The sequence below is a fragment of the Anomaloglossus baeobatrachus genome, chromosome 1, assembly GCF_048569485.1.
Source record: "Anomaloglossus baeobatrachus isolate aAnoBae1 chromosome 1, aAnoBae1.hap1, whole genome shotgun sequence".
Classification (NCBI taxonomy): domain Eukaryota; kingdom Metazoa; phylum Chordata; class Amphibia; order Anura; family Aromobatidae; genus Anomaloglossus; species Anomaloglossus baeobatrachus.
This window is the reverse complement of record NC_134353.1, coordinates 263,681,372-263,709,106: the sequence shown is the minus strand read 5'-3', so window position 1 is coordinate 263,709,106 and position 27,735 is coordinate 263,681,372. Positions and strand designations below refer to the sequence as shown.

Here is a 27,735-nt window from a genome sequence, read left to right as displayed (position 1 = left end):
TGACCTTAGCCTAAAACTAACCAGCAACAATGGTTTATTTTCCTGTGATTGTAGCCCTTTTCAGGCTTTACTTAGTAAGTCAAAGTTATCACATTCAGAAGGTGGTGAAGAAATTGCCCCATATAAAAAAAAGCAACCCCTCAAGCTAATTCTCCCTAGAAATCCAGGCGTTTTAGTGCACAAATAAGTAATGTGCTGCATTCCATAGTGCTTTCTAATGAGGGCATGTGACATTTCTAAGCTGTCTAGAAAAGAAGCTCTGAATGGAAACTAAGCCCTTCGTTGGGAACATCGGTGTCTTTGTGTTTAGTCTTTGTTTTGTTAACAAGCTTTACTGGGGGCAAGTACTGCTGCTAGATTTTTTAATTTATGCAAGCGGTTTAATGCTTGAGGAAGCCATAGAATAATGGTACACAATTATGATTAGCGCTGACTACACTGAAGGTTTGCGATGGACGAAACTCCGGAGACTCTAACATTACCAACTGGGACAGTCTGCATTAATACTTCTACCCCCTCCACCGAAGTCCATTCTGTGTTCTCCCAGCGTGAACATAATATTGTCGCAGCTTATCTTATTACAGCAGGTATGGTTTATATTTTGTCATTTCTTCGTATCTGTATTCATTCTGTCAGATCCTTCTGGGGTTCCACAGACATTGGGCTATATGCACACTTCTACGCTTCTTTAAAGTCAAATTTATGGAGGGGAGAAAGGAACTTATCCCTAAAACTTCAGCGGGAAATGTTTCTTCTTGGAGTAGGGTGGTGGAAACATCTAAACATAGGTTCGTACAAGGGCTGTGCACACATTGCTGTTGGTATAAGGCTAGCCTATAAGTTTCTTCACCATAAACATATCAATGGTTGATAATCGTGGGGAGAGTGGAATAATGAGTAGCTTATATTTTGCATCAAGAAAGGATCAAGTATGGTAAAATCTGACATCTGTGATTGGGGAGTGTTGGGCTGCCCGCATACAAATAAGCTTATGAGGCATCCCCGTCACATCAGTGGAAATAAGAATTTTGATTTTTACCTTGGTTCTGGCTGAGTTGAGCACTACCATGCTCAGGTGCTTGGTACTCATAATAAGCAGTTGGATGCTCAGACAGGCGTGACTCGAGTACCGAGTATATTGGAAGTCAATGGAAAACCAAAGCATTTACCTGGAAGATCTTCTGGAAAAATGTTCAAGTTTCGAGTTGACTTCCATTATACTCAGTACACGAATCGAGAATGTCCGAGCGTCCAACTGTTCGTTACGAGCACCAAAGCATGATAGTGCTCACTCATCACTAGTAAGGATGACTTTGGCCCATTAGCATGGCCACCCTGTGCCACTACCCTGGTCCATTCTCTAAAGATAAGCCATCTTGCACACCTGCTCAAGGGGATGTGGCAGGTTTAAGCACAGGGTAGGTTATGGAAGTGTGACTTGTGGTGCGCCTGGTGACGTGGAGCACAACACTCAACTATCGGCTATAGAGAATGTGGCATGCTCAACCTCTATCCTATTCAGATAAGGCTCTTCAGATGTCCTGGGGATCGAAAAAGTCTTAGTGGTTGGAGCCCCGCTACTAGCGATTTGGAAGTTAAGCCCTATACCATAGATAGGGGCTAACTTCCAAACCTGGCACAAACCTTTTACTATATATAGTGTCATCAAGTAAAAAGAAAGTCTTAAACTTCTCAAGCTCGTCCTACATTGTTAAACTCAAAATAGACAAAAATGAATATAAAGTAGTGTCCATATTAAGGCCTCTTTCACACGTCAGTGACTGGTACGTATGTGCTAGTTTTTATACGTACTAGAATCCCGAACATACACAGACCCATTAAAATCAATGGGTCTGCTCACACAGTGATTTCTCACTGAACGTGTCTCAGTGCGGCGTACACGCGTGTCCGTGATTGCCGCACAGAGACATGTTTGTTTTCTTCTGGCATAACTGATGTTCCACGGACCACACTATGGTGTGATCCGTGAAACACGTACCAGAAAAACAGGCATTAAAAATAAAACGCATTTTTAACTCACCTTCTCCAGCACTGTTTGTCTCCGGCCTCCGCTGCCTCTGCTTCAGAGCCGGCTACTTATTCTCATACATATTCATGTATGCAGCCACAGCCGACCCGGAAGTAGCTCCAGGGGGGGTGGAAACAGCAGAGCCGAAGAGTTCAGCACCGGGGACAGGTGAGTTTTATTGTCATATGCAATCACGGATGACCGATCACATCTCACGGATTGCACATGAACAACGCACAGTGATTCAAGGCACATGGAGGGACATATGCATTTTTAACATGTCGGTGAAAAACGCCTGTGTCTTCACTGTCGTGTGAAACAGGTTTAAAGGGAATAAATCCTTCCTGACTGCTAAACCTGGCAATGAGAATTAATCTTGGCATATAGACCCCATGTGAGTGTTCATTTCCATTAAAGGTTTTCATTAGTAACTAATAAATATTTTAACTAAAGATACGCTCCTAATTCTTCATACACATGTAAATGTATGGATGCAGCTCAGATTTGCTAGGACCAGAGCAATAAACATTTGTCATTAAATTAGATAAAACAAAACTGAGCCACTAGGAAAAAAATATATTGTTCAATTCTAAAGGCTGCTTTCCATGCTGCGACATCGCTAGCGATCGCACCCGCCCCCGTCGTTTGTGCGTCACGGGCAAATCGTTGCCCGTGGCGAACAATATCACTAGGACGCGTCACACATACTTACCTTCCTAGCGATGTCGCTGGGGGCGGTTCGTGCGGCGTCACAGCGACGTCCAGCAGGCCACCAATAAAAGTGTAGGGGCGGAGAGCAGCCGCATTCACGTCACTCCCACCTCGTTGTCGGAGGACGCAGGAACGCTGTTGTTTGTCGTTCCCGGGGTGTCACACGTAGCGATGTGTGCCTGCCTCAGGAACGACGAACAACCTGCGTCCAGCATGAGCAACGATATTTTGAAATGAACGACGTGTCAAGGATCAACAATTTGGTAAGTATTTGTGATCGTTAGTGGTCGCTCGTTGGTGGCACACGCAACGACGTCGCTAACTACGCCAGATGTGTGTCACGAATTTCGTGACCCCAACGATATCTCGTTAGCGATGTTGCGTGTAAAGCTGAATTAGTTTACTAAAACTTCTAACATGAAGTGATTTATCTTACAATGTGCTTTTGTACCTTCTCTCCTAGGTGTAGTGAGCATTTTAAGCAACATAGTAGTATTGGGAATCTTTGTTAAATACAAGGAGCTTCGAACAGCAACTAATGCCATCATCATCAATCTGGCCTTCACAGACATAGGTGTCAGTGGTATTGGGTACCCTATGTCTGCTGCCTCTGACTTACATGGAAGTTGGAAATTTGGAAATGTGGGATGTCAGGTACAAAATGCTTTCTTACTATTGATGCTTTATGATGTTTCCATCCTGTTAAGTAGTGAGAAGGAAAGGAGCTACAGTCCTATATTTTTTTTACTTGGGTGACTCTCGAGTCTCATTCGCTCATTTAAATTATTTTGCCATCTGAAGGTTTACGTTTCGAGACTACACCTCTAGGAAACCTCACACGCTGAGGCTCAGCATTTGGATCTACTTACGCTAATAGCCCTCATTCATCATTGCTGTTTCTCCATTTTTCAGGAGTCATTTGTTCTTTTCTTTGTCGCTCTATTGGGAGACCCAGACAATTGGGTGTATAGGCTATGCCTCCGGAGGCAGCACAAAGTATTACACTCAAAAGTGTTAAGCCCCTCCCCTTCTGCCTATACACCCCCCGTGCTCCCACGGGCTCCTCAGTTTTTTGCTTTGTGCGAAGGAGGCAGACATGCACAGCACAGCTCCACAGATTGGTCAGCAGCAGCTGCTGACCAGGTCGGATGGAAGAAAAGTGGGCCCATATAGGGCCCCCAGCATGCTCCCTTCTCACCCCACTCTTGTCGGCGGTGTTGTTAAGGTTGAGGTATCCATTGCGGGTACGGAGGCTGGAGCCCACATGCTGCTTTCCTTCCCCATCCCCCTCAGGGCTCTGGTGAAGTGGGATCCTATCGGTCTCCAGGCACTGAGACCGTGCTTCATCCACAACTCCTGTGGAGACTGCTGGATAGGAGCCGGGTTCCGTTCAGGGACATGGCCCTGCATCTTGAAGGTACTCTGTATCCCTGTAGGGACCGTGCACGGCAACACCTCAGCTTTGCTGGGTGTGCTAGTGCACCGGGGACCGCGGCGCTGACCGGGGCTATATGTGCCATTACACACTCAGCGTCGCTGAGTGTGTTTATATGTAGGGGCTACCGCGCTAACCGCCGCTGCCATGTGAAACTGCGGCGCGGCTGGGACTTGTAGTTCGCCGGGGACTTCGGCGTCGGCCGCGCTTTTACGGCGGCGACGCTTATACTCGAGTCCCCGGCTTTCTTGCGGCCTAGCTTCCTTTTTCCCGCCCTCAGCCCTGACAGGCAGGGGGAAGGGCGGGACGCTGCACGGAAGAGAGGGACAAACGAGCAGCATGAGGGCTGGAGCATGCTTTGCATACTCCACTCCCCTCACTGTGCACTGTGTGAGACGCCCACGGCTCCCTCCTCTCGTCAGGACGCCGCAGCCATTTCCTGTCAGCTCCTCCGACGCTGCAGAGAGGGATTAACCCTGAGAGACCCAGACACGGTCTCTGGTGGCCTCACAACCGCTTTAGGCGGCTGGTAAGCAGCACCTGGGGTGTTACCCCCATGGTGCTGTAGTGTATTGATACATTCTGTGTTATTACTATATACTTTACACTGTATGAGCACAGTTCATTATGGCTATTTACCCTTTTGTGTTAATCAGGGAAAACAATAGCATGGCCCCACAAAGACAGGGGTGCCAAAAACACAGGATTATTAGGCTGCCTGCGCCGCTTGTACGACCCAGCTGCCGGCAGGTCCCATTGACCCTCATTGTGTGCAATGTGTGGCCCCTGTGACTCTCTTCTTCAGCCAGAGCATCTGCTAAGAGGGGCCCAGGGGGAGACACCTGTTGACACGGTCCTTAGTGATGGGGATGGAGTTTGCAAAACTCTCTGAGACTATGGCTGAGATACTAGAAGCCTTGCAGTCCAGGCCGGTATCTCAGCAAAGGGACTCTGTTGAATCATTGTTCCCTGGCCCCCCTCAATTGGACCAACAATGTCCTCCCGGGATACATTCCAGGCTGAGGGTTCTGACTTAGACCCCAGCCCCAGACCGACTAAGCGGGCTCGCTTAGAATTTCCCTCGACATCATGTTGTTCAGGGTCTCAGCGGGGGGAATCTCCGGTTGATGATGCGGAGACAGCTGATCAGGATTCTGATCCTGAGGGCGCTCTCAATCGTAATACTCCAGACGGGGACGCCATAGTGAACGATCTCATTGCGTCCATCAATCAAATGCTGGATATTTCTCCCTCAGCTCCTCCGGCGGAGGAGTCAGATTATCAGCAGGAGTAATTCCGCTTCAGGTTCCCCAAGCGTACACCGAGTATGTTTCTAGACCATTCTGATTCCAGAGAGGCAGTCCAGAATCACCATGCTTGTCCAGATAAGCGTTTTTTCTTAGCGCCTTAAGGATACACGTTGTCCTTTTCCACCTGACGTGGTTAAAGGTTGGACTCAGTGTCTCAGAGTGGACCCTCCAATCTCACAGACTGGCGGCTAGATCATTACTTGCAGTGGAAGATGGAGCCTCGCTCAAAGATGCCACTGACGGGCAGATGGAGCTCTGGTTGAAATCCATCTATGAAGCTATCGGAGCTTCTTTTGTCCCAGCATTCGCAGCCGTATGGGCGCTACCAGCTATCTCAGCAGGTCAAGCGCAAATTGAAGCAGCCACATGCACAGCGCGCCACAAGTGGCATCCATTACCTCCCAAACCTCGGCAACGCTATTAGTGCTGTCCTGGACTCTGCGAGCTGTACGGCGGTTGCGGCCGCCAATTCGGTGGTACTCCGCAGGGCCTTATGGCTACGGGAATGGAAGGCAGATTCTGCTTCCAAAAAAGCGCTTAACCAGTTTGCCAATTTGTGGCGACAGGTTGTTTGGCGAGCGTCTGGATGAAGTCATCAAACAATACAAGTCCCAACCAAACATATCCCAACAGAGGAGAGGGCAGTCGAGGTTTCGCTCCTCTCGGGGCGCGGGCAGGTCCCAATTCTCCTCGTCCACAAGGTCTCAGAAAGACAAAGGAGCTCTGATGCATGGCGGTCTAAGTCACGTCCTAAACAGACCACCGGGGGCGCCGCTAACAAAGCGGCTTCCTCATGACTTTCGGCCTCCGCTAGTAGCATCCTCGGTCGGTGGCAGGCTCTCCCGCTTTTGCGACACCGGGCTGCCACAAATAAAAGACCGCTGGATGAGAGTTATTCTGTCTCACGGTTACGAGATAGAGTTTACCTCTCGTCCCCCGACTCGATTCTTCAGGTCATCCCCGCCTCCCGAGCGAGCCGAGGCTCCTCTGCAGGCGCGGCGCACTCTGACGGCTGAAGGAGTGGTGATCCCTGTTCCTCTTCAGCAACAGAGCCACGGTTTTTACTCCAACTTGTTGGTGGTCTCAAAGAAGGACGGGTCTTTCCGCCCGGTCCTGGACCTGAAACTGCTCAACAGACGGGTAAAAACCAGGCGGCTCCGGATGGAATCCCTCCGCTCCGTCATCGCCTCAATGTCCCAAGGAGATTTCCTTGCATCAATCGATATCAAAAATGCTTATCCCCATGTACCGATTGCTCCAGAGCACCAGCGCTTCTTGCGCTTCGCCATAGGACACGAATACCTGCAATTCGTGGCACTGCCGTTCGGCCTGGCAACAGCCCCACGGGTTTTTACCAAGGTTATGGCTACTGTAGTAGCGCTTCTACACTCCCTGGGTCACTCGGTGATCCAGTATTTGGACGATCTGCTGATCAAGGCACCCTCTATAGAGGCATGCCAACGCAGCCTTGACGCTACCCTGGAGACTCTCCAGGGTTTCGGGTGGATCATCAATTTTCCAAAGTCAAATCTGACACCGGCCCAATCGCTGACATATCTTGGCACGAAGTTTCATACTCTCAGCGATAGTGAAGCTTCCGCTGATAAAACAGCAGTCACTACGGAAAGGGGTACAATCTCTCCTTCAAGGCCAGTCACACCCCGTGAGGCGCCTCACGCACTTCCTGGGGAAGATGGTGACAGCAATGGAGGCAGTCCCTTTCGCGCAATTTCACCTGCGTCCCCTTCAATGGGACATCCTATGCAAATGGGACAGGAAGCCGACGTCCCTCGTCAGGATCGTCTCCCTCTCTCAGACGACCAAAGCTTCCCTTCGGTGGTGGCTTATTCCCACTTCATTAGCGAAGGGGAAATCTTTCCTACCCCCATCCTGGGAAGTAGTCACGACGGACGCGAGTCTGTCAGGGTGGGGAGCGGTTTTTCTCCACCACAGGGCTTAGGGTACGTGGACCCAGCAAGAGTCCTCGCTTCAGATCAATTTTCTGGAAATACGGGCAGGGTATCTTGCCCTGAAAGCTTTCCAGCAGTGGCTGGAAGGCAAGCAGATCAGAATTCAGTCGGACAATTCCACAGTGGTGGCATACATCAACCACCAAGGCGGCACACGCAGTCGGCAAGCCTCCCAGGAAGTCCGGCGGATTTTGATGTGGGTGGAAGCCACGGCCTCCACCATCTCTGCAGTTCACATTCCAAGCGTGGAAAACTGGGAAGCGGATTATCTCAGTCGCCAGGGCATGGACACAGGGGAATGGTCCCTTCACCCGGGCGTGTTTCAGGAGATCTGTTGCCGCTGGGGGGTGCCGGACGTCGACTTCATGGCGTCCCGGCACAATAACAAGGTACCGACGTTCATGGCACGGTCTCAAGATCCCAGAGCTCTGGCGGCAGACGCCTTAGTTCAGGATTGGTCGCAGTTTCAGCTCCCTTATGTGTTCCTCCGCTGGCACTGTTGCCCAGAGTGTTACGCAAGATCAGGGCCGACTGCCGCCGCGTCATCCTCGTCGCTCCAGACTGGCCGAGGAGGTCGTGGTACCCAGATCTGTGGCATCTCACGGTCGGCCAACCGTGGGCACTACCAGACCGACCAGACTTGTTATCTCAAGGGCCGTTTTTTCCATCTCAATTCTGTGGCCCTCAACCTGACTGTGTGGCCATTGAGTCCTGGATCCTAGCGTCTTCAGGATTATCTCAAGACGTCATTGCCACTATGAGACAGGCTAGGAAACCAACGTCCGCCAAGATCTACCACAGGACGTGGAAAATTTTCCAGTCGTGGTGCTCTGCTCAGGGTTCTTCTCCCTGGCACTTTGCCTTGCCCATTTTTTCTGTCCTTCATTCAATCTGGACTGGAAAAGGGTTTGTCGCTCAACTCCCTTAAGGGACAAGTCTCAGCGCTCTCTGTGTTTTTTCCAGAAGCGCCTAGCCAGACTTCCACAGGTACGCACGTTCCTGCAGGGGGTTTGTCACATCGTTCCTTCTTACAAGCTGACGTTAGAACCCTGGATTCTGAACAGGGTGCTGCTGGTTCTTTAGAAATCACCATTCGAGACAATGAGAGATATTTCCCTCTCACGCCTTTCGCAGAAAGGGTTTTTTCTAGTAGCAGTCACTTCACTTCGGAGAGTGTCCGAGCTAGCAGCGCTGTCATGCAGAGCCCCTTTCCTGGTTGTTCACCAGGACAAGGTGGTTCTGCGTCCGGTTCCGGACTTTCTCTCTAAGGTGGTATCCCCCTTTCATCTCAATCAGGATATCTCCTTACCTTCTTTTTGTCCTCATCCAGTTCACCAATGTGAAAAGGATTTGCACTTGTTAGATCTGGTGAGAGCACTCAGACTCTACATTTCTCGTACGGCGCCCCTGCGCCGCTCGGATGCACTCTTTGTCCTTGTCGCTGGCCAGCGTAAAGGGTCACAGGCTTCCAAATCAACCTTGGCTCGGTGGATCAAGGAGCCAATTCTCGAAGTCCACCGTTCGGCTGGGCTTTTGGTTCCCTCAGGGCTGAAGGCCCATTCTACCAGGGCCGTGGGTGCGTCCTGGGCTTTGAGACACCAGGATACGGCTCAGCAGGTGTGTCAGGCGGCTACCTGGTCGAGCCTGCACACTTTCACGAAACACTATCAGTTGCATACCTATGCTTCGGCGGATGCCAGTCTAGGTAGACGAGTCCTTCAGGCGGCGATTGCGCACCTGTAGGAAAAGGCCGTTTTACGGCTCTCTTACGAGGTATTATTTTATCAACAACCTTAAACCAATAATCTGGGGGGTCTTAGAACCAATATACCACAAGAAAAAACCCCACCATAAAATTCAATACTTTATTTCACAAATCAACAAGTACAAACTTAAAAACAGAGTTGGTTTGATACCTTAAAGTCACCAGTTAAAGGGAGGGGCATAGTGGGCCAATTTCCCTATTGTGACCCTTCCTAACAGCAGGGGTCGGCACCCTAATCATATAGCCGTTATGGCGCCCCTGCTCCAGCGTGGACTGACCCTTCTCACCCTATCCTAACACTATTATTTGTGCTGCTGATCTCAATGAGAGCTTCCATATGGTATTTGGTGAAGTTCTCATGCATTCACCCAAGCATTCAATTGATGGGAATTTCCAATATGTGTCTATAAATTCCCAGATAAAATAGACATCTCAGCAGTGGTTAGTATAGTAGAAGGTACTGTCCATCTTGTATCAAACTTATTATGTCACCAGTCAATAGTGTAGCCCAATCGCCACCGCTTCGCCAATTGGCATAGCTCACTGCCCATCACACATTGTTGTAGCAAATTCGCCTACTATTACGCCATAAGGTATAGCTCCTTGCCCGACGCGTTTCTCCTCCTCAATCAACAATCGAGCGGAGGTTCATCAGGGGCTATTCAGGGCTCAGTTGCATGGATGTCAGTATTGCATCAATGCCAAAACAAGTAATGATTCAATCCTTCAATAAGGCAATGTCGTTCCCATCATAATCAGATACTGTCTGGGACTGCCCGTTCCTATTTATGCCACAGATATTCATGTCCTCAGTGAGATATCAGTCAGGTATCTCATTATCTGGATTTTGAGGCTGGCCCCACTTCAATGGTGGATGGATATTGGCGCCAATATCCATCCACCATTGAAGTGGGGCCAGCCTCAAAATCCAGATAATGAGATACCTGACTGATATCTCACTGAGGACATGAATATCTGTGGCATAAATAGGAACGGGCAGTCCCAGACAGTATCTGATTATGATGGGAACGACATTGCCTTATTGAAGGATTGAATCATTACTTGTTTTGGCATTGATGCAATACTGACATCCATGCAACTGAGCCCTGAATAGCCCCTGATGAACCTCCGCTCGATTGTTGATTGAGGAGGAGAAACGCGTCGGGCAAGGAGCTATACCTTATGGCGTAATAGTAGGCGAATTTGCTACAACAATGTGTGATGGGCAGTGAGCTATGCCAATTGGCGAAGCGGTGGCGATTGGGCTACACTATTGACTGGTGACATAATAAGTTTGATACAAGATGGACAGTACCTTCTACTATACTAACCACTGCTGAGATGTCTATTTTATCTGGGAATTTATAGACACATATTGGAAATTCCCATCAATTGAATGCTTGGGTGAATGCATGAGAACTTCACCAAATACCATATGGAAGCTCTCATTGAGATCAGCAGCACAAATAATAGTGTTAGGATAGGGTGAGAAGGGTCAGTCCACGCTGGAGCAGGGGCGCCATAACGGCTATATGATTAGGGTGCCGACCCCTGCTGTTAGGAAGGGTCACAATAGGGAAATTGGCCCACTATGCCCCTCCCTTTAACTGGTGACTTTAAGGTATCAAACCAACTCTGTTTTTAAGTTTGTACTTGTTGATTTGTGAAATAAAGTATTGAATTTTATGGTGGGGTTTTTTCTTGTGGTATAGAGGTATTATTTTACCCACCCAGGGATTGCTTTTGGACATCCCAATTGTCTGGGTCTCCCAATAGAGCGACAAAGAAGAAGGGAATTTTGTTTACTTACCGTAAATTCCTTTTCTTCTAGCTCTAATTGGGAGACCCAGCACCCGCCCCTGTTTTTTTGTGTACACATGTAGTTCATGTTGAATGGTTTCAGTTCTCCGATATTCCTTCGGATCGATGTTACTTTAAACCAGTTTATAATTCTTTTTCCTCCTTCTTGCTTTTGCACCAAAACTGAGGAGCCCGTGGGAGCACGGGGGGTGTATAGGCAGAAGGGGAGGGGCTTAACACTTTTGAGTGTAATACTTTGTGCTGCCTCCGGAGGCATAGCCTATACACCCAATTGTCTGGGTCTCCCAATTAGAGCTAGAAGAAAAGGAATTTACGGTAAGTAAACAAAATTCCCTTCTTTAGTGGCTTTAGTATTTGCATCTTATTTTCATTTTCCATAACTTTTTAAGTTGTCCTTTTTCTAAGAATTTTTTACATTTCTCAACAACTTTGCTTATGCTTCAGCCAAATTCATGAAAAGCAACATTTACCAAACATTGCATTTTTTTAGGCACATCTCATTCCAGTTCCTGCCTGGAGTAAGGTTTCTGGAGGAGTTTTCAAATTGTTGCAATTTTGCAACATTTTAAAGAATTAGTGATTTTATGTACAGAAATTGTTTAAATGGCTCGTCCACCACCAGGACAACCCCTTCTGATTCCACATGTTTCCCCAGATAAAATGAAGCCTACACTTGCCTCCCATACTGGCACCCTTCCAGCAATGTCCAGGGGCTTACGTGCGGTTGTGACATCATGTGAGCCCCGTGTCCAATCAGTGTCAGCTGCCTTCTCACCTTCAGACCAAATGAACAATCAACAGGAAGTGAGTGCAGCTGCTGCGCTCACTTCCTGTTGATTAACTTGTTTGGTCAGAAGTCGGGGAGAAGGCAGCCGGAGCTGATTGGACACAGGGATCGCGTGATGTCACAACCGCACGTGATTCCTGGTACTGCAATCCTGGACACCGCTGGAAGGGTGCCGATACGGGAGGAGAGTAAAAGTTTCATTATTGTGCAATCAGAAGGGGTTGTCCTAGTAGTGGACAACCCCTATAAACATACCTCCCAACCGTCCCGGATATAGCGGGACAGCCCCTATTTTATACTTTAGTCCCGTTCTCACGCCCGGGAAGCTCTGTATCCCGCAGTGCAGTGAGACACAGCTGCCACGCCCCCGCACTCTGCCAACCATGCCCCCTCCGGATGCCTGCCACACTCTCTGGATGCCTTCCTTGGCATCTATACTGCTGGCCACGCCCCTTTGCGGTCGTCCACGCCCCCTCTCTATGCTGGACACACACACTCCTCGGATGCTCTCCTTGTCCCCTCCTCCTGCTCTCGAAGCTGGCCACGCCCCCTCTGCCTGCCCCCTCTACCCAGGATGCTGCTCACATGTGACCGACTCATCTGCACAGCGGCTGCTTCAAAACCGTCAGATCTGCAACTGAGGTAAGTGCACCAGCAGCAGGGAGAGTGCAGAGTGCCTGCAGGAGAGAGTGCAGTGTGCCTGCAGGAGGGAGAGAGCACAGTGTGCTTGAAGGAGGGAGAGAGCAGTGTGCATGCAGCAGGGAGAGAGCAGTGTGCTTGCAGCAGGGAGAGAGCAGTGTGCGTGCAGGAGGGAGAGAGCAGTGTGCTTGCAGCAGGGAGAGAGCAGTGTGCTTGCAGGAGGGAGAGAGCAGTGTGCTTGCAGCAGGGAGAGAGCAGTGTGACTGCAGGAGGGAGAGAGCAGTGTGCTTGCAGGAGGGAGAGAGCAGTGTGCCTGCAGCAGGGAGAGAGCAGTGTGCTTGCAGGAGGGAGAGAGCAGTGTGCCTGCAGGAGGGAGAGAGCAGTGTGCCTGCAGGAGGGAGAGAGCAGTGTGCCTGCAGGAGGGAGAGAGCAGTGCGCGTGCAGCAGGGAGAGAGCAGTGTGCTTGCAGGAGGGAGAGAGCAGTGTGCGTGCAGCAGGGAGAGAGAAGTGTGCCTACAGGAGGGAGAGAGCAGTGTGCCTGCAGGAGGGAGAGAGCAGTGTGCCTGCAGGAGGGGGGAGCACTGTGCTTGCAGGAGGGAGAGAGCAGTGTGCGTGCAGTAGGGAGAGAGCAGTGTGCCTGCAGGAGGGAGAGAGCAATGTGCTTGCAGGAGGGAGAGAGCAGTGTGCCTGCAGCAGGGAGAGAACAGTGTGCCTGCAGGAGGGAGAGAGCAGTGTGCGTGCAGCAGGGAGAGAGCAGTGTGGCTGCAGCAGGGAGAGAGCAGTGTGCTTGCAGGAGGGAGAGAGCAGTGTGCCTGCAGGAGGGAGAGAGCAGTGTGCCTGCAGGAGGGAGAGAGCAGTGTGCCTGCAGGAGGGAGAGAGCAGTGTGCGTGCAGGAGGGAGAGAGCAGTGTGCCTGCAGGAGGGAGAGAGCAGTGTGCCTGCAGGAGGGAGAGAACAGTGTGCCTGCAGGAGGGAGAGAGCAGTGTGCTTGCAGGAGGGGGAGCAGTGTGCTTGCAGGAGGGGGGAGCAGTGTGCTTGCAGGATGGGGGAGCAGTGTGCTTGCAGGATGGGGGAGAAGTGTGCTTGCAGGAGGAGAGAGCAGTGTGCTTGCAGGAGGGGAGAGCAGGGGAGAGTCCAGGACTTGTCTTCTCAGGTCCCCCCTGTTCCTGCAATATTAAAAGCAGACAAACAGGGGACTCAGAGAAAGCAGCTAGAGGAGCTCTCAGGCTCTGGTGCTGCAATGCTGCTAGCCTGTGCCCTCAGTGCCCCCCCCAGTGCTGCCAACCTGTGCCCTCAGCGCCCCACCAGCCTGTGTCCTCAGTGCCCCCCAGTGCTACTAGCTTGTGCCCTCAGTGCCCCCCAGTGCTGCCAGCCTGTGCCTCAGCGCCCTGCCAGCCTGTGCCCTCAGCGCCCCGCCAGCCTGTGCCCTCAGCGCCCCACCAGCCTGTGCCCTTAGTGCCCCAAGTCCTACCAGCCTGTGCCCTCAGCGCCCCGCCAGCCTGTGCCCTCAGTGCCCTCCGCAGTGCTGCCAGAATGTGCCCTCAGTGCCCCCCGCAGTGCTGCTAGCATGTGCCCTCCGCGCTCTCCCGCAGTGCTGCCAGCTTATACCTTAAACACCCTCCAGTACTGCCAGCTTGGGCCCTCAGCGTCTTCCACCGCTGCCAGCCTGTGCGCTAAGCATCCCTAGGGCCAGTATGTATGCCCCACAGGCCACCACTGTTAGTATGTAGGCTCCACAGGTCCCAGTAATGTGTATGTATAGGAAATCATTGCAATGCAGACAATTCGTTCCACAACTTGTTAAATGTCCCATCCTGGTCCCCTGTTGTGCCATTCCACACATGCACAAACTCACACAAACACACACACAAGCACGCACATATATGCTCACCTTAACTTCCGTTCCATCGCCGGCCTGCTGGGACTTGCTGTTCGCTACATGGGCTGTGTATCGGGTGCCATGACGACGAGGGAGGAACTTCCGCACCCAGAGCGCTGACGTCAAAGGCAGGAGCCTCTGATTGGTCAGCGCACTGCGTTTGAGTAGCGTCTGACAGCGGAAGTTCCTGCTTCGTCGCCGATGGTTACCGATACACAGCGTGGAGCGGCGAACTACAAGACCCAGGAGGCCAGCGATGGAACGGAAGGTACACGTTATGCTCACCTTACCTTCTGTTCCATTGCCAGCCTCCTGTGTCTTGTAGTTCGCCGCGAGGATTCCTTCCTCATCGCGATGCATCGGCGAACTACAACTATGTGCACACGTTGCGTTTTTTCCCCGCGTTAACGCTGAGTTTTAAACTGCAGCATTTCAGTGCCAAATTGCATGTGTTCTGCTTCCCCAGCAAAGTCTGAGAAGTCCGAAAATTCAATGCGCACGCTGCATTTGTAAACGCAGCGTTTTGGATGCCAAAAATCGCTGCGGAAAAAAAAGCAGCATGTCACTTCTTTTGTGCGTTGTAGCTGCGTTCTCCTCATTGAAAAATCATATGATATGGGTCAAAACGCAACCAAAATGCACTTGGACTGCATTTTTGTTGCGTTCCGCGTGCTTTTTTGATAAAACACAGGTCTTTTAAGTCTCTCTCTGTCAATGTAGGTCGGTTGGTCTCTTTCTCTGTTAGTTGGTCGCTCTGTCTGTCACTCTCTGTCCGTCGGTCGGTCTCTCTCTCTGTCTGTCTCTCTCTCTCTCTGTCTCTCTGTCCGTTGGTCAGTCTCTTCCCCTCTCTCATACTCACCGATCACGGGCGCTGCACAGCTGCACAGCTGCACAGCTGTCACACTGCTCTGGCGGCTTTTCCTCTTTTGAAAATGCCGGCTGCTTATTATTCCATCTCATATTCCCTGCTTTCCCCGCCCACCGGCGCCTAAGATTGGTCGCAGTTAGACACACCCCCACACTAAGTGACAGCTGTGTCACCGCAACCAATCACAGCCACCGGTGGGCGGGTCTATATCATGCAGTAAAATAAATAAATAAATAATCTTAAAAAAACTGCCCCCCCCCCCCAATTTTGATACCAGCCAGGGTAAAGCCACACGGTTGAAGGCTGGTATTCTCAGGATGGGGAGCTCCACGTTATGTGGAGCCCCCCAGCCTAACAATATCAGCAAGCAGCCGCCCGGAATTGCCGCATCCATTAGATGCAACAGTCCTGGGACTCTACCCGGCTCATCCCGAATTGCCATGGTGTGGTGGCAATCGGGGTAATAAGGCATTAATGGCAGCCCATAGCTGCCACTAAGTCCTAGGTTAATCATGGCAGGCGTCTCCCCGACATATCTACCATGATTAACCTGTAAGTTAAAGAAAATAAACACATACACCCAAAAATCCTTTATTTGGAATAAAAGACAAAAAAAACCTCTTTCACCATTTTATTAAATCCCCAAATACCCCTCCAGGTCCGACGTAATCCACATGAGGTCCCGCGACGCATCCAGCCCTGCTACATGAAGCGGACAGGAGCGGCCACAGACCACGATTGCTCTCTGTCAGCTCCACGCAGCAACTGAAGTGAGCCGCACGATCAGCGATGACATCACTCAGGTTCCCCGCGGCCACTGCTGGATCCTCCAACTGTGACAGCAAGTCGCCCGAGTGACTGAAGTGAGCTGCGCGATCAGTGATGACATCACAGGTGAGTTGCGGTCTCAGGTGGAGGACTCCAGCTGGCCGCGGGTAACCTGAGTGACGGCACCGCTGATGGCGCTGCTCACTTCAGTCACTCAGGGGATTTGCAGTCACCGGTGCGTCCTTCAAGGGTGACCGCTAACCAGGACGCGATACACAGACAGTGCCGCGGGATGACAATGAAGTCGGGTGAAGTTCATCTGAGTTCATTCTCATCTCGCAACTCTGTCTGTGTCTGCTGTCAGCGGGCATGTAGCAGAGCTGAATTGACGGGGGAGCGCACTGTCAAAAATGCATCCAAAACGCATGAGTTTTGGGTGCTTTTTTTTTTTTTTTTACAAATGCAGTGTTTACATTTGTCCAGTCTGCCAGAGGGTGTGTTCTTTTCCGCACTGCACAGAACACAACGTGCGCACATACCAAGCTGAGGTCACACTGGCATATCACATGTGATGCGATATGCTAATGACCCTCGGCTCCTGCTGTGGCGTTCAGTTGGGATGAGCCCTGGGCTATGCTGTCTTTCTAAAGGCGACTGGATCAGCGGACGAGAGCAGCCACTGACCCCTGTGTCTCCACAGGAGAGCACCCACTGACCCCCGTGGTTCCACAGGAGAGCACCCACTGACCCCCGTGTCTCCACAGGAGAGCACCCACTGACCCCCGTGTCTCCACAGGAGAGCACCCACTGACCCCCGTGTCTCCACAGGAGAGCACCCCCTGACCCCTGTGTCTCCACAGGAGAGCACCCACTGACCCCCGTGGTTCCACAGGAGAGCACCCACTGACCCCCGTGTCTCCACAGGAGAGCACCCACTGACCCCCGTGGTTCCACAGGAGAGCACCCAATGACCCCCGTGTCTCCACAGGAGAGCACCCACTGACCCCCGTGTCTCCACAGGAGAGCACCCACTGACCCCCGTGTCTCCACAGGAGAGCACCCCCTGACCCCTGTGTCTCCACAGGAGAGCACCCACTGACCCCCGTGGTTCCACAGGAGAGCACCCACTGACCCCCGTGTCTCCACAGGAGAGCACCCACTGACCCCCGTGTCTCCACAGGAGAGCACCCACTGACCCCCGTGTCTCCACAGGAAAGCACCCACTGACCCCCGTGTCTCCACAGGAGAGCACCCACTGACCCCCGTGTCTCCACAGGAGAGCACCCACTGACCCCCGTGTCTCCACAGGAGAGCACCCACTGACCCCCGTGTCTCCACAGGAGAGCACCCACTGACCCCCGTGTCTCCACAGGAGAGCACCCACTGACCCCCGTGTCTCCACAGGAGAGCACCCACTGACCCCTGTGTCTCCACAGGAAAGCACTCACTGACTCCCGTGTCTCCACAGGAGAGCACCCACTGACCCCCGTGTCTCCACAGGAGAGCACCCACTGACCCCCGTGTCTCCACAGGAGAGCACCCACTGACCCCCGTGTCTCCACAGGAGAGCACCCACTGACCCCCGTGTCTCCACAGGAGAGCACCCACTGACCCCCGTGTCTCCACAGGAGAGCACCCACTGACACCCGTGTCTCCACAGGAGAGCACCCACTGACCCCCGTGTCTCCACAGGAGAGCACCCACTGACCCCCGTGTCTCTACAATTAGAACAATCAGAACAGTAAGTTGCCTGTATTCACTAATTCCTCCCATTAACCAAAAGCACAGTATTATTACAGATATTTTATCTAATAGAGCGGATCTGTCATGAAGTTTGCAGTTTTGTACATGGGGCAGATTTTAAGGGGACAGATCTGCCAACAGAATTTTGTGGTTTAAAATATTCTAGTTTAAAAGTACCACTGCCAAGTTTGCATTTATATTTTAATTTACTACTTAGAAAAAAATCTATGTACCGTATTTTTCGTTTTATGAGGCACACTGGATTATAAGACGCACCCCAAATTTAGAGCTAAAAGAAGGTAAAAAAAAAAAAATATGGGGTCCGTCTTATAATCCGGTGTTCTCTTACCGGAGGGGGCCAGCAGGGGTGGTGAAGCGGGGCCACAGGAGGCAGTGGTTGTGCTGGCAACCACGGCGGGTTAGTAGCGTCAGCCGCAGCGGGTCCGTGGTGACAGCGGCGGCCGTGGTGGGAGCCGCTGCGGCTCCGTGGCAGCGGGTGACAGGTTGAGCAGGCCGGTGAAGTAAGTGTCTCAGTGTGTCCGCGGTCCCACTTCAAATGATGGCGCCTGGAGCAGCGCATGCGCAGATGGAGCGCTCATCCAAGAGATCCATCTGCGCACGCGCTGACTCCCGGCGCCATAATTTGAAACTGGGACCGCGGACACACTGGGATACCTGCCGCACAGCCGCCCGGCACGCACGGAGAGCCAGCCGGCACCAACGGGCACCCGGCTGCCCGCCCTCCCGCCCGCACGTACAGAGAGGCAGCTGGCCCCGACGGGTACCCAGCTGCCCGCACGCACAGAGAGGCAGCCTGCACCGACGGGCACCCGGCTGCCCGCACGCACGTACAGAGATGCAGCCAGCACCTACGGGCACCTGGCTGCCCGCCCGCCCGCACGCACATCCGCCCGCCCACATGTACAGAAAGGCAGCCGGCACCAACGGGCACCCGGCTGCCTGCACGCAGCCACAGGCACCCGGCCACCAGAACGCACCTGGTCGCCGCACAAACAGCACCCCGGTAAGCTGTATTCGGATCTTAAGATGGACCCCTCATTTTCCTCCCAAATTTTTGGTATATTTTTTTAATTATTGTTTCTAAAACAATGATTGTCATTGCTGACTGGGTGTGGTAAGAGGCGTGGCCATGGGCGTGGCCTAAAAAATTGCCGCTGCAATTGTCCCTCTTTCCGTTCTTTAAAAGTTGGGAGGTATGCCAATAAAGACAAAAAAGAGCACTTTTGATTTAGCACCAAATTCATGAACTGCGTGCTCCAGTTTGAAAAATTTGTCACAATAAATGTCAGCAATTACCACAAGTGATAAAACAAAAGTCACTTCAATACAATACAAATGGTGAATATGGCCCAATGACTTGCACTTCATAAGGGTTTGTGCGCACGTTGCTTTTTACCTGCTTTTTACCTGCTTTTTTGCTGCTTTTTCTTCTGCGCTGTTTAATGCCAAAATGGATGTGTTCTTCTATTCAAGCAAAGTCTATGGGAATTTGGGTTTCTTGTTCACACTATGTTGTTCAAAATGCTGCCTTTTTGTGGCAGAACTTTGGTCAAAAACTCAGCTTTTCAAAGAAGCAACATGTCAATTGTTTTTGCCATTTGGGTTTTGCACTGCAAAGCTGAGTTTTTGACCAAAGCTCTGCCACAAAAAGGCAGCATTTTGAACAACATAGTGTGAACAAGAAACCCAAATTCCCATAGACTTTGCTTGAATAGAAGAACACATCCATTTTGGCATTAAACAGCGCAGAAGAAAAAGCAGCAAAAAAGCAGGTAAAAAGCAGGTAAAAAGCAACGTGCGCACATACCCTAACTCCAGTTACTATAGTGATCAGCACATGTAGTTCTCCAGTTGTCCAGTAGAGGCCACTGCTGTACAAGTTGCTGTTAGATCACTATAGCTTCAACTCAATGGGTTTTATCGGGAAAAGCCTTTTATATAAACCCATCACATTAATGGATATTTACATTAGGGAATTTAGCCCATTTAATTCATATGTAGCAGTTATTAGTATAAATATATACTATTCAGCAAACACAACTTGTGATGAGCGAGCAGTAAAATGCTTGAGTGCTCGGTACTCGAATCGAGCAGGTCGGACACTCAGATGGGCTCAACTTGAGTACCAAATATAATCACTAACAATAAACTTTTTATAGAAATGAGAACACAGACCCCTTGTCAATCTTTACTTGTAGATCTATGCCGGCTTAAACATCTTCTTTGGCATGGCAAGTATTGGACTTCTCACTGTGGTTGCCATCGATCGCTACCTGACAATCTGTCGACCTGACATAGGTAATTTGTAGATTTCATTTTAATAAAACTCATATGACCTAATATTGCAGGCTAAGATAAATGAACTGCCACGTTTTGGGTTTGCCTTTGACAGTAAGGCTTAAAACACTCAACGTATGCACAGATGTGGGAAATTGAAAGGCTATGCAGTATACCAATTATATTATTTTTTTTTTCTTGTTTGGTGATGTACTAAAAATCATGTTCAGTTGTACTTTTATAAAGGATTTGTCACTCTCCTGACTTGTCGGTGTTCGTATATACTTTCTCATGAGGTTATATTTCTGGAGAATCTTTCTTATAATGTTGCATTGTACCATTCCTGTTATTCCTCCTAGAAATTTACAAATAGATTGACAATTGGATGTTACCATTCCCCTCATCAAAGTAGTGTGTCCCTACATAGTCAGACAGTCAGCTCTGATTGGACGATATGATAGTGTGCTGGGACACACCCTCAGTAACGCCCAGTTGTCAGTTTATTCCTAAATTTCTAGAATGCGCTCAAGAGCTTCAACTTACACCTCCGCTCATAGGCCAGGAGCTGACAGATGAGGGAGCATGTTGAATCAAACTTATTCAGTGATGATAAAAACTAGATTTTTTGGCTTTGGTACTTTTTGATCTCCACAGGAAGAAGAATAACAAGCTGGCACTATACAGCCATGATCCTGGCAGCCTGGATAAATGCTGTCTTCTGGTCTGTAATGCCTATTGTGGGTTGGTCAAGTTATGCCCCAGACCCAACCGGAGCCACATGTACAATTAACTGGAGGAAAAATGATGCGTAAGAAATTTTGGGCTTCTTTTTTCTATACATTGGGTTTCAGTACTGTTACTAGGCACATACATGTTGTACTACTCTAATGTAAAGCCTGCTTTACACGAGTCGTTCTATCGTGCGATAGCACGAGCGATAGTACCCGCCCCCGTCGTTTTTGCGTCACGGGCAAATCGCTGCCCGTGGCTCACAAACTCGTTTACCCCCCATCACACTCACTTACCTTACGGACGACCTCGCTGTGAGCGACGAACGTCCACTTCCTGAATTGGGAGGAACGTTCGGCGTCACAGCGACGTCACACGGCAGCCGGCCAATTGAAGCGGAGGGGCAGAGATGAACGGGATGTAAACATCCCGCCCACCTCCTTCCTTCCATTAAGCCGGTGGGTGCCGTGGGACGCAGGTACGCTGTGTTCATCGTTCCCGTGGTGTCACACGGAGCAACGTGTGATGCCACGGAAACGATGAACAACCTGCACCCATGAAAATAAACGATATTATGAAAGTTAACGACAGGTACACGACTCACGATTTGTGAGCGATACTGCGTCGCTCAGAGGTGTCACACGAGACGACGTCGTGCACTATGCCGGATGTGCGTCACGAAAACCGTGACCCCGACGACATATCGCACAATATATCGTCTCGTGTAAAGCCCGCATAAGTCTCAAAAAATTGTTCAGCTGTGGCAAATGCTAGCTGTTGTGGTGGGACTAGTTCTCTGAGTGCCCAAGACAAATGTTTTCAGAATCTACCACTTCTTCACCACCTTTGGTGACTAAAATTCAACATGACAGCTGTCAGACACACACAGACATTCATTAATTGTCCCTGTCTGATTGTTCCTACCAATCTATTGTGTTCCTACTTATTTATGAAACCTCTTCCTCTATATATTATGCATCCTGGGCACCATGATTGAGTCCAGATGTCTACAATGCCTATTTCAGAGTATATTTATATTTGCACATCTCCCAATTTCCTCCACTTTTATCCATTCCACACTTGCAGTCCTCAAAGCAGTATGGACATGCTACCTATGATGTATCTATATTAGCATCTGATGTTTCCTGCTTCTCAGAAATCTTTTGCATATAAGACAGTTGGTATATATATATACAGTACTGTGTGAAAGTCTGAGGCAGGCTTGGAAAAAATGCTGCAAAGTAAGAAGTTTTCAAAGATAGGAGTGTTAACAGTTTAACATGAGCAAAAATATCTGTGTGTGTATATATATATATATATACAGTACAGACCAAACGTTTGGACACACCTTCTCATTCAAAGAGTTTTTTTTATTTCATGACTCTGAAAATTGTAGATTCACATTGAAGGCATCAAAACTATGAATTAACACATGTGGAATGAAATAACAAAAAAGTGTGAAACTAGTGAAACTATATCTTATATTCTAGGTTCTTCAAAGTAGGCACCTTGCCACATGGCTACCACAGCATTTTGCAGCGGCATGCTATTCCATCCGGTTTGCGTTTAGTTGGACCATCATTTATTTTTCAACAGGACAATGACCTCAACCACACCTCCAGGCTGTGTAAGGGCTATTTGACTAAGAAGGAGAGTGATGGGGTGCTACGCCAGATGACCTGGTCTCCACAGTCACCAGACCTGAACCCAATCGAGATGGTTTGGGGTGAGCTGGCAAAAGGACCAACAAGTCCTAAGCATCTCTGGGAACTCCTTCAAGACTGTTGAAAGACCATTTCCAGTGACTACCTTTTGAAGCTCATCAAGAGAATGCCAAGAGTGTGCAAAGCAGTAATCAAAGCAAAAGGTGGCTACTTTGAAGAAACTAGAATATAAGACATATTTTCAGTTGTTTCACACTTTTTTAAGTATGTCATTCCACATGTTTTCATTCATAGTTTTAATGTCTTCAATGTGAATCTACAATTTTTAGAGTCATGAAAAAAGAGACAACTCTTTGAGGTGTGTCCAAACTTTTGGTCTGTACTGTATATATATACACATTTATACATGGCGATTAAAATGAGTATTGAACCCATCACCAATTTTCTAAGGAAATATATTTTTAAAGATGCCATTGACATGAATGTCTTACCGAATATCAGTAACAACCCATCCAATCTACACAGGCAAAGAAATTAAACAATGGGTATCCATAAATTTAGTGATGTATAATAATGAGAAATGACACCGGGAAAAAGTATTTAACACATGATAGAAGCCCAAAAAGCCATGGAAAGTCATGACACCACCTGAAGTCTTTCAATAATTAGAAAGCAATCCTACCACTTAGTGAAAAATAATATCAGCTGGTTCATCTGATGACCTATATTGTTGCAAAATATGCTGATGGCATTGGTTACAGAAGAATTTCTAAACTACTGAAGGTTACAGTGAGCACTGTTGGGGCCATAATCTGAAAGTGGAAAAAACATCATTTCTCCCCAAACCAGCCATGATCAATGTGCACCCCGCAAGAATTCAAGCAGAGGAGTTAAAAGAATTATCAGAAGTGTTGTCCAAGAGCCAAGAACCACCTGTGTAGAGCTACAGAAAGACCTGGAATCAGCAGGTACAATTGTTTCAAAGAAAACAAGAAGTAATGCACTTAACCTCCATGGCCTATATACACGCTCACCACGCAAGACTCCATTGCTGAACAAAAAGCATGTTCAAGCACGTTTAAAGATTGCTCAACAATATTTATACAAGCCTGTGAAATACTGAAAGAATGTAGTCTGGTCAGATGGAACCAAAATTAAACTCTTTGGATGCCAAAATACACACATTGTTTGTAGGCCAAAAGGCACAGCATGTCACCCCAAAATACTATACCAACATTGACGTTTGGAGGGGTGAATATCATGATGTGAGGCTGTTTTTCAGCATACAGTAGTGGCAAATGTTAAATGATTGAAGGAAGGATGAAATGTACCAGGATATTCTTCATAAAAGGCTGCTGCCATTTATCAGAATGATGAAGATGAAATGAGGGTGGATATTTCAGCAAGACAATGATCCCATATACACAGCCAAGGAAACTCTCAGTTGGTTTTAGCAAAGGAATATAAAGCTGTTATAATGGCCCAGTCAATCACCTGGCCTGAATCCAATAGAAAATTTATGGAAGTAACTAAAGCTCAGAATTTATAGAAGGAGCCCACAGAATCTTCAGAATTTGAAGAGTGTTTGTTTGGAAGAATGGGCCAAAATTACACCTGAGCAATACAGGACCAGTCTTGAAGCTGTAATCACTAACAAAGGCTTTTCTACTAAGTATTAAATGTCAGTAAGCATGTTCTATACTTTTTCTGTCATTATTACACATCACTAAATTTATGTACATCAATGTTTTCATGTCTGTCCTATTAGCCACTACTTCCCCCTACATTATTGTTACATTATACTTTATGCACTTAAAATGTTTCTATTACGAGCTTGATGTTTGTTCGGCAGATCATTTGTATCTTACACGATGACTGTAGTTGCCATTAATTTCATTGTGCCGCTGATGGTGATGTTTTACTGTTACTACAATGTGTCCCGCACAATGAAGGGATATCACAGCAGAAACAGCCTTGGATGTGGCAATTTGGACTGGTCTGATCAGGCTGATGTTACAAAGGTAATAAGGGGACGCCATATAGTTTATGTTTATGCATTTGATCATAACTATAGACATGTCTTCTTTACTAAAGCATTTAATAAAATTCTGCCAGAATACATTGTTCTGTAGAAGCATTCCTCCTGGGATTGCTAATATAGTTGGAACCTTTGGCAAATGGGCATATGGATCGCCTGCTGAACTCCTTTTGTGCTGCCTTTCTCTGCAGGTGCTCAAAAAAGAGAATGTTACATTAGATACAGTATATTCTTAAAGGGAGCCTGTTGCCACTTTTTTGGCCTATAAGCTGTGGCCACCACCACCGGGCTCTTATATACAGTATTCTAACATGCTGTATATAAGAGCCCAGGCCGCTGTGAGAAAATAAAAAACACTTTATAATACTTACCTAACGGTCGTGCGGTTGGACATATGGGCGTCTTGTCCAGTGCCGACGCCGTCTCTTTCGGCCAACTTTCTTCTCCTTCTTCTCTAGCCATGGTGCATGACGCGTTCGATGTCATCCACACTCGCCGGCATTCAGGTCCTGAGCAGGGCAGATCAAAGTATTGTAGTGGGCCCGCGCAGGACTGGCAAGTGTGTTTGACGTAGACGCGTCATGCACCCAGGCTTCAGAAGGAGGATGAAGATGGCCGAAAGAGGTGGCGCCGGTACCGGAGGACGAAGAATCCCATAAGGCCCTCATCCACTGCAGCGCGACCATTAGGTAAGTATTATAAAGTGTTTTTATGTTCTCACAGAAGCCTGGGCTCTTATATACAGTATGTTAGAATGCTGTATATAAGAGCCCAGTGGTGGTGGCCGCAGCTTATACGCCAAAAAAGTGGTGACAGGTTCCCTTTAAAACACAACATGCCAGCCAGCAGTGACTGTGATTTTTGGACTATTTCTACTTCTAGATGTCTGTCGTGATGATTCTCATGTTCCTGGTAGCCTGGTCTCCATATTCTATTGTTTGCCTATGGTCATCTTTTGGGGACCCTAAACAAATTTCTCCAGCCATGGCTATTATAGCTCCTCTTTTTGCCAAGTCTTCAACTTTCTACAATCCTTGCATCTATGTCATTGCAAATAAAAAGTAAGTTTTGCTTTTATCCATTTTTTTTTTATTCTTATATGACAAAATCTACTTGTTAGACTCTGTTCAACCTTAGGCCATCTCCTTACTGTACTGGTCAGAAAATAATCCTAAAGTGCACCTCCAATGGATGCCTCAGATGTATAGAGCTGTATGCTATAGGTGTACATGTTCTCCCTAAGGCAGCATTGTAAATAAAAAGGGGCTGTATAAGAGATTGTATGTATATAATATATGGAGGTTTCCAAAAGTTACACTGACATATTCCAGTTTGACGGATGCCAAAGGGGCTTATTTTTAATAGTGATTGGTTATTTGTGGTCTAAGCACTTGTTAAGTATATGCCTCTGCAACATTCCTCAGCATTGACCCAAACCTACACACTGCATGCAGTATGTACATGGCCACGGGCAAATTATTGGGTCCTCATGACCCTAATACCCTCATGACCTCAGTCTGTAAAAGACACTTTAAGCTGCAATAGGCTACTTAACGAAAAATTCTCCATATGTGAATCATCCATTTGACATTATATATGGGTATGAATACTAATGCATCGACCATCCGAACATAAACATCTCTGCCGCCTTTTTTTCAGGTTCAGGAGAGCAATCCTTTCTATGGTGCAGTGCAAGTCACGTCAAGAGGCGACTCCAAATGATCACTTGCCGATGAGTGTGTCCCAAAGCGCATTGACAACATAACTCTACTTACATTTTGACAAATAATCCTGATTATGTACAGACAATAATAAACTTATCTTGCAGTAATAGTACAATAATGTCTGAACTGAGCAATTTTTTAATTTTCATTAAGATAGTTATATTCATTTGTAAAAACCAAAACATTTACTAAAAAGTACCAAAAATCTGTAGCTGCTAATAAATGTCTATCTTGTAAAGTTTAACTATATATGTGAACACTGGACTTGGCAGATTATTCAGGTTTCATTCAAAGGAGAAAAATAAGACAAGCTGGTGCCAGTCACGTCAGGAAATCCAACATGCCCGATACACCTTTTCCTCTAAATTTCTACGTTTTCATTGTCAGGCTGCCCCAATACATATTAAAATGTCCTAAATTTGTCAGCTGATCCTGTAAAAATCATTGTGTTTGGCTTACCTTCAACAAATGTGGATCCCATCATAAAAAAATCTGTATATTTCTTTTACCGTATATTATAACTCCACCTTTTTTCAATAGATTCTATAGTTATCAATTTTCCATATACTTCATGTTGTGTTCATTCACTAAGGGTGGCTTTACACGCTATGATATAGCTAAATCGATCTCGTTGGGGTCACAGAATTTGTGACGCACATTCAGCACTTTAGCGATGTCGTTGTGTGTGACACCTATGAGCGATTTTGAATCGTCGCAAAAACGTTAAAAATTGTTCATCGGTGACATCACCCCCTATTCCCAATTAACGATGTTGTTTGTCGTTCCTGCGGCAGCACACATCGCTGTGTGTGATGCCCCTGGAACGACAAACATCTCCTTACCTACGTCCACCGGAAAAGGAGGAAGGAAGGAGGTGGGCAGCATGTTGCGGCCGCTCATCTCCTTCCCTCCTTTTCTATTGGGTGGCGGTTCAGTGACGCTGCTGTGATGTTGCTGTGACGCTGAACGAACCACCCCCTTAGAAAGGAGGCGGTTCGCCGGTCACAGCGACGTTGCAGAGCAGGTATGTGCGTGTGATGCTGCCGTAGCGATAGTGTTTACTATGGCAGCGATCACCACATAGCGGCCGTGCGACGGGGGGCGGGTGCAATCGCGCTCGACATTGCTAGCAAATGCTAGCGATGTCGCAGCATGCAAAGCACCCCTAAGGCTGAGGCCACACTGGGATTACTGAGAGTCCTCGCATGACATTCGGCTCACGTTCACCGAACAGCGGGAGCTGAGTGTTATGCGAGTGTCATGCGACTGTGGTCCGATCATGCAATCAGACCACAGCTGCAGAGGCGATGGCCGGCGCTGCGGAGGAGAGGGAAGGATTTATCTCCCTATCTCCTCTGTTGCTGGCTGATGCGAGAATCGCACTGCTCTCGAGTTACACCTGTGTGACGCAAGAGCAATGCGATGTTTCTCTCGCCCCATAGACTTGAATGGGTGCGAGTGAAACAGGATCGCATTCCACTTGCAGCATGATGCGACTGTTTTCTCGGTTCCATTAGGGCTGGGAAAAAAAATGCTTATGGGAGTGGGCCCATAGAGT

At 48.5% G+C, this 27,735-nt stretch overlaps 1 protein-coding gene across 1 annotated transcript; it reads left to right on the top strand.

Annotated features, from left to right (window-relative positions):
- The first annotated feature begins 321 nt into the window (after positions 1–321).
- On the top strand, positions 322–26,302 carry RRH (retinal pigment epithelium-derived rhodopsin homolog). Its single transcript, XM_075336558.1, has 7 exons — positions 322–587; positions 3,204–3,394; positions 19,944–20,043; positions 20,677–20,830; positions 24,268–24,436; positions 25,336–25,514; positions 26,113–26,302. Exons 1-7 carry the CDS (start codon positions 452–454, stop codon positions 26,216–26,218), a joined length of 1,035 nt encoding a protein of 344 aa, XP_075192673.1. The 5' UTR covers positions 322–451; the 3' UTR covers positions 26,219–26,302.
- The last annotated feature ends 1,433 nt before the right edge of the window (positions 26,303–27,735 follow it).

What these genes read in the sequence shown, in the direction of transcription:
- RRH (XM_075336558.1), top strand. Translation starts at nt 452, where the DNA reads ATGGACGAAACTCCGGAGACTCTAACATTACCAACTGGGACAGTCTGC. An exon ending in AATCTGTCGACCTGACATAG is followed by an intron (nt 20,044 to 20,676) that starts GTAATTTGTAGA and finishes TGATCTCCACAG; the next exon opens with GAAGAAGAATAACAAGCTGG. An exon ending in AACTGGAGGAAAAATGATGC is followed by an intron (nt 20,831 to 24,267) that starts GTAAGAAATTTT and finishes TTTGTTCGGCAG; the next exon opens with ATCATTTGTATCTTACACGA.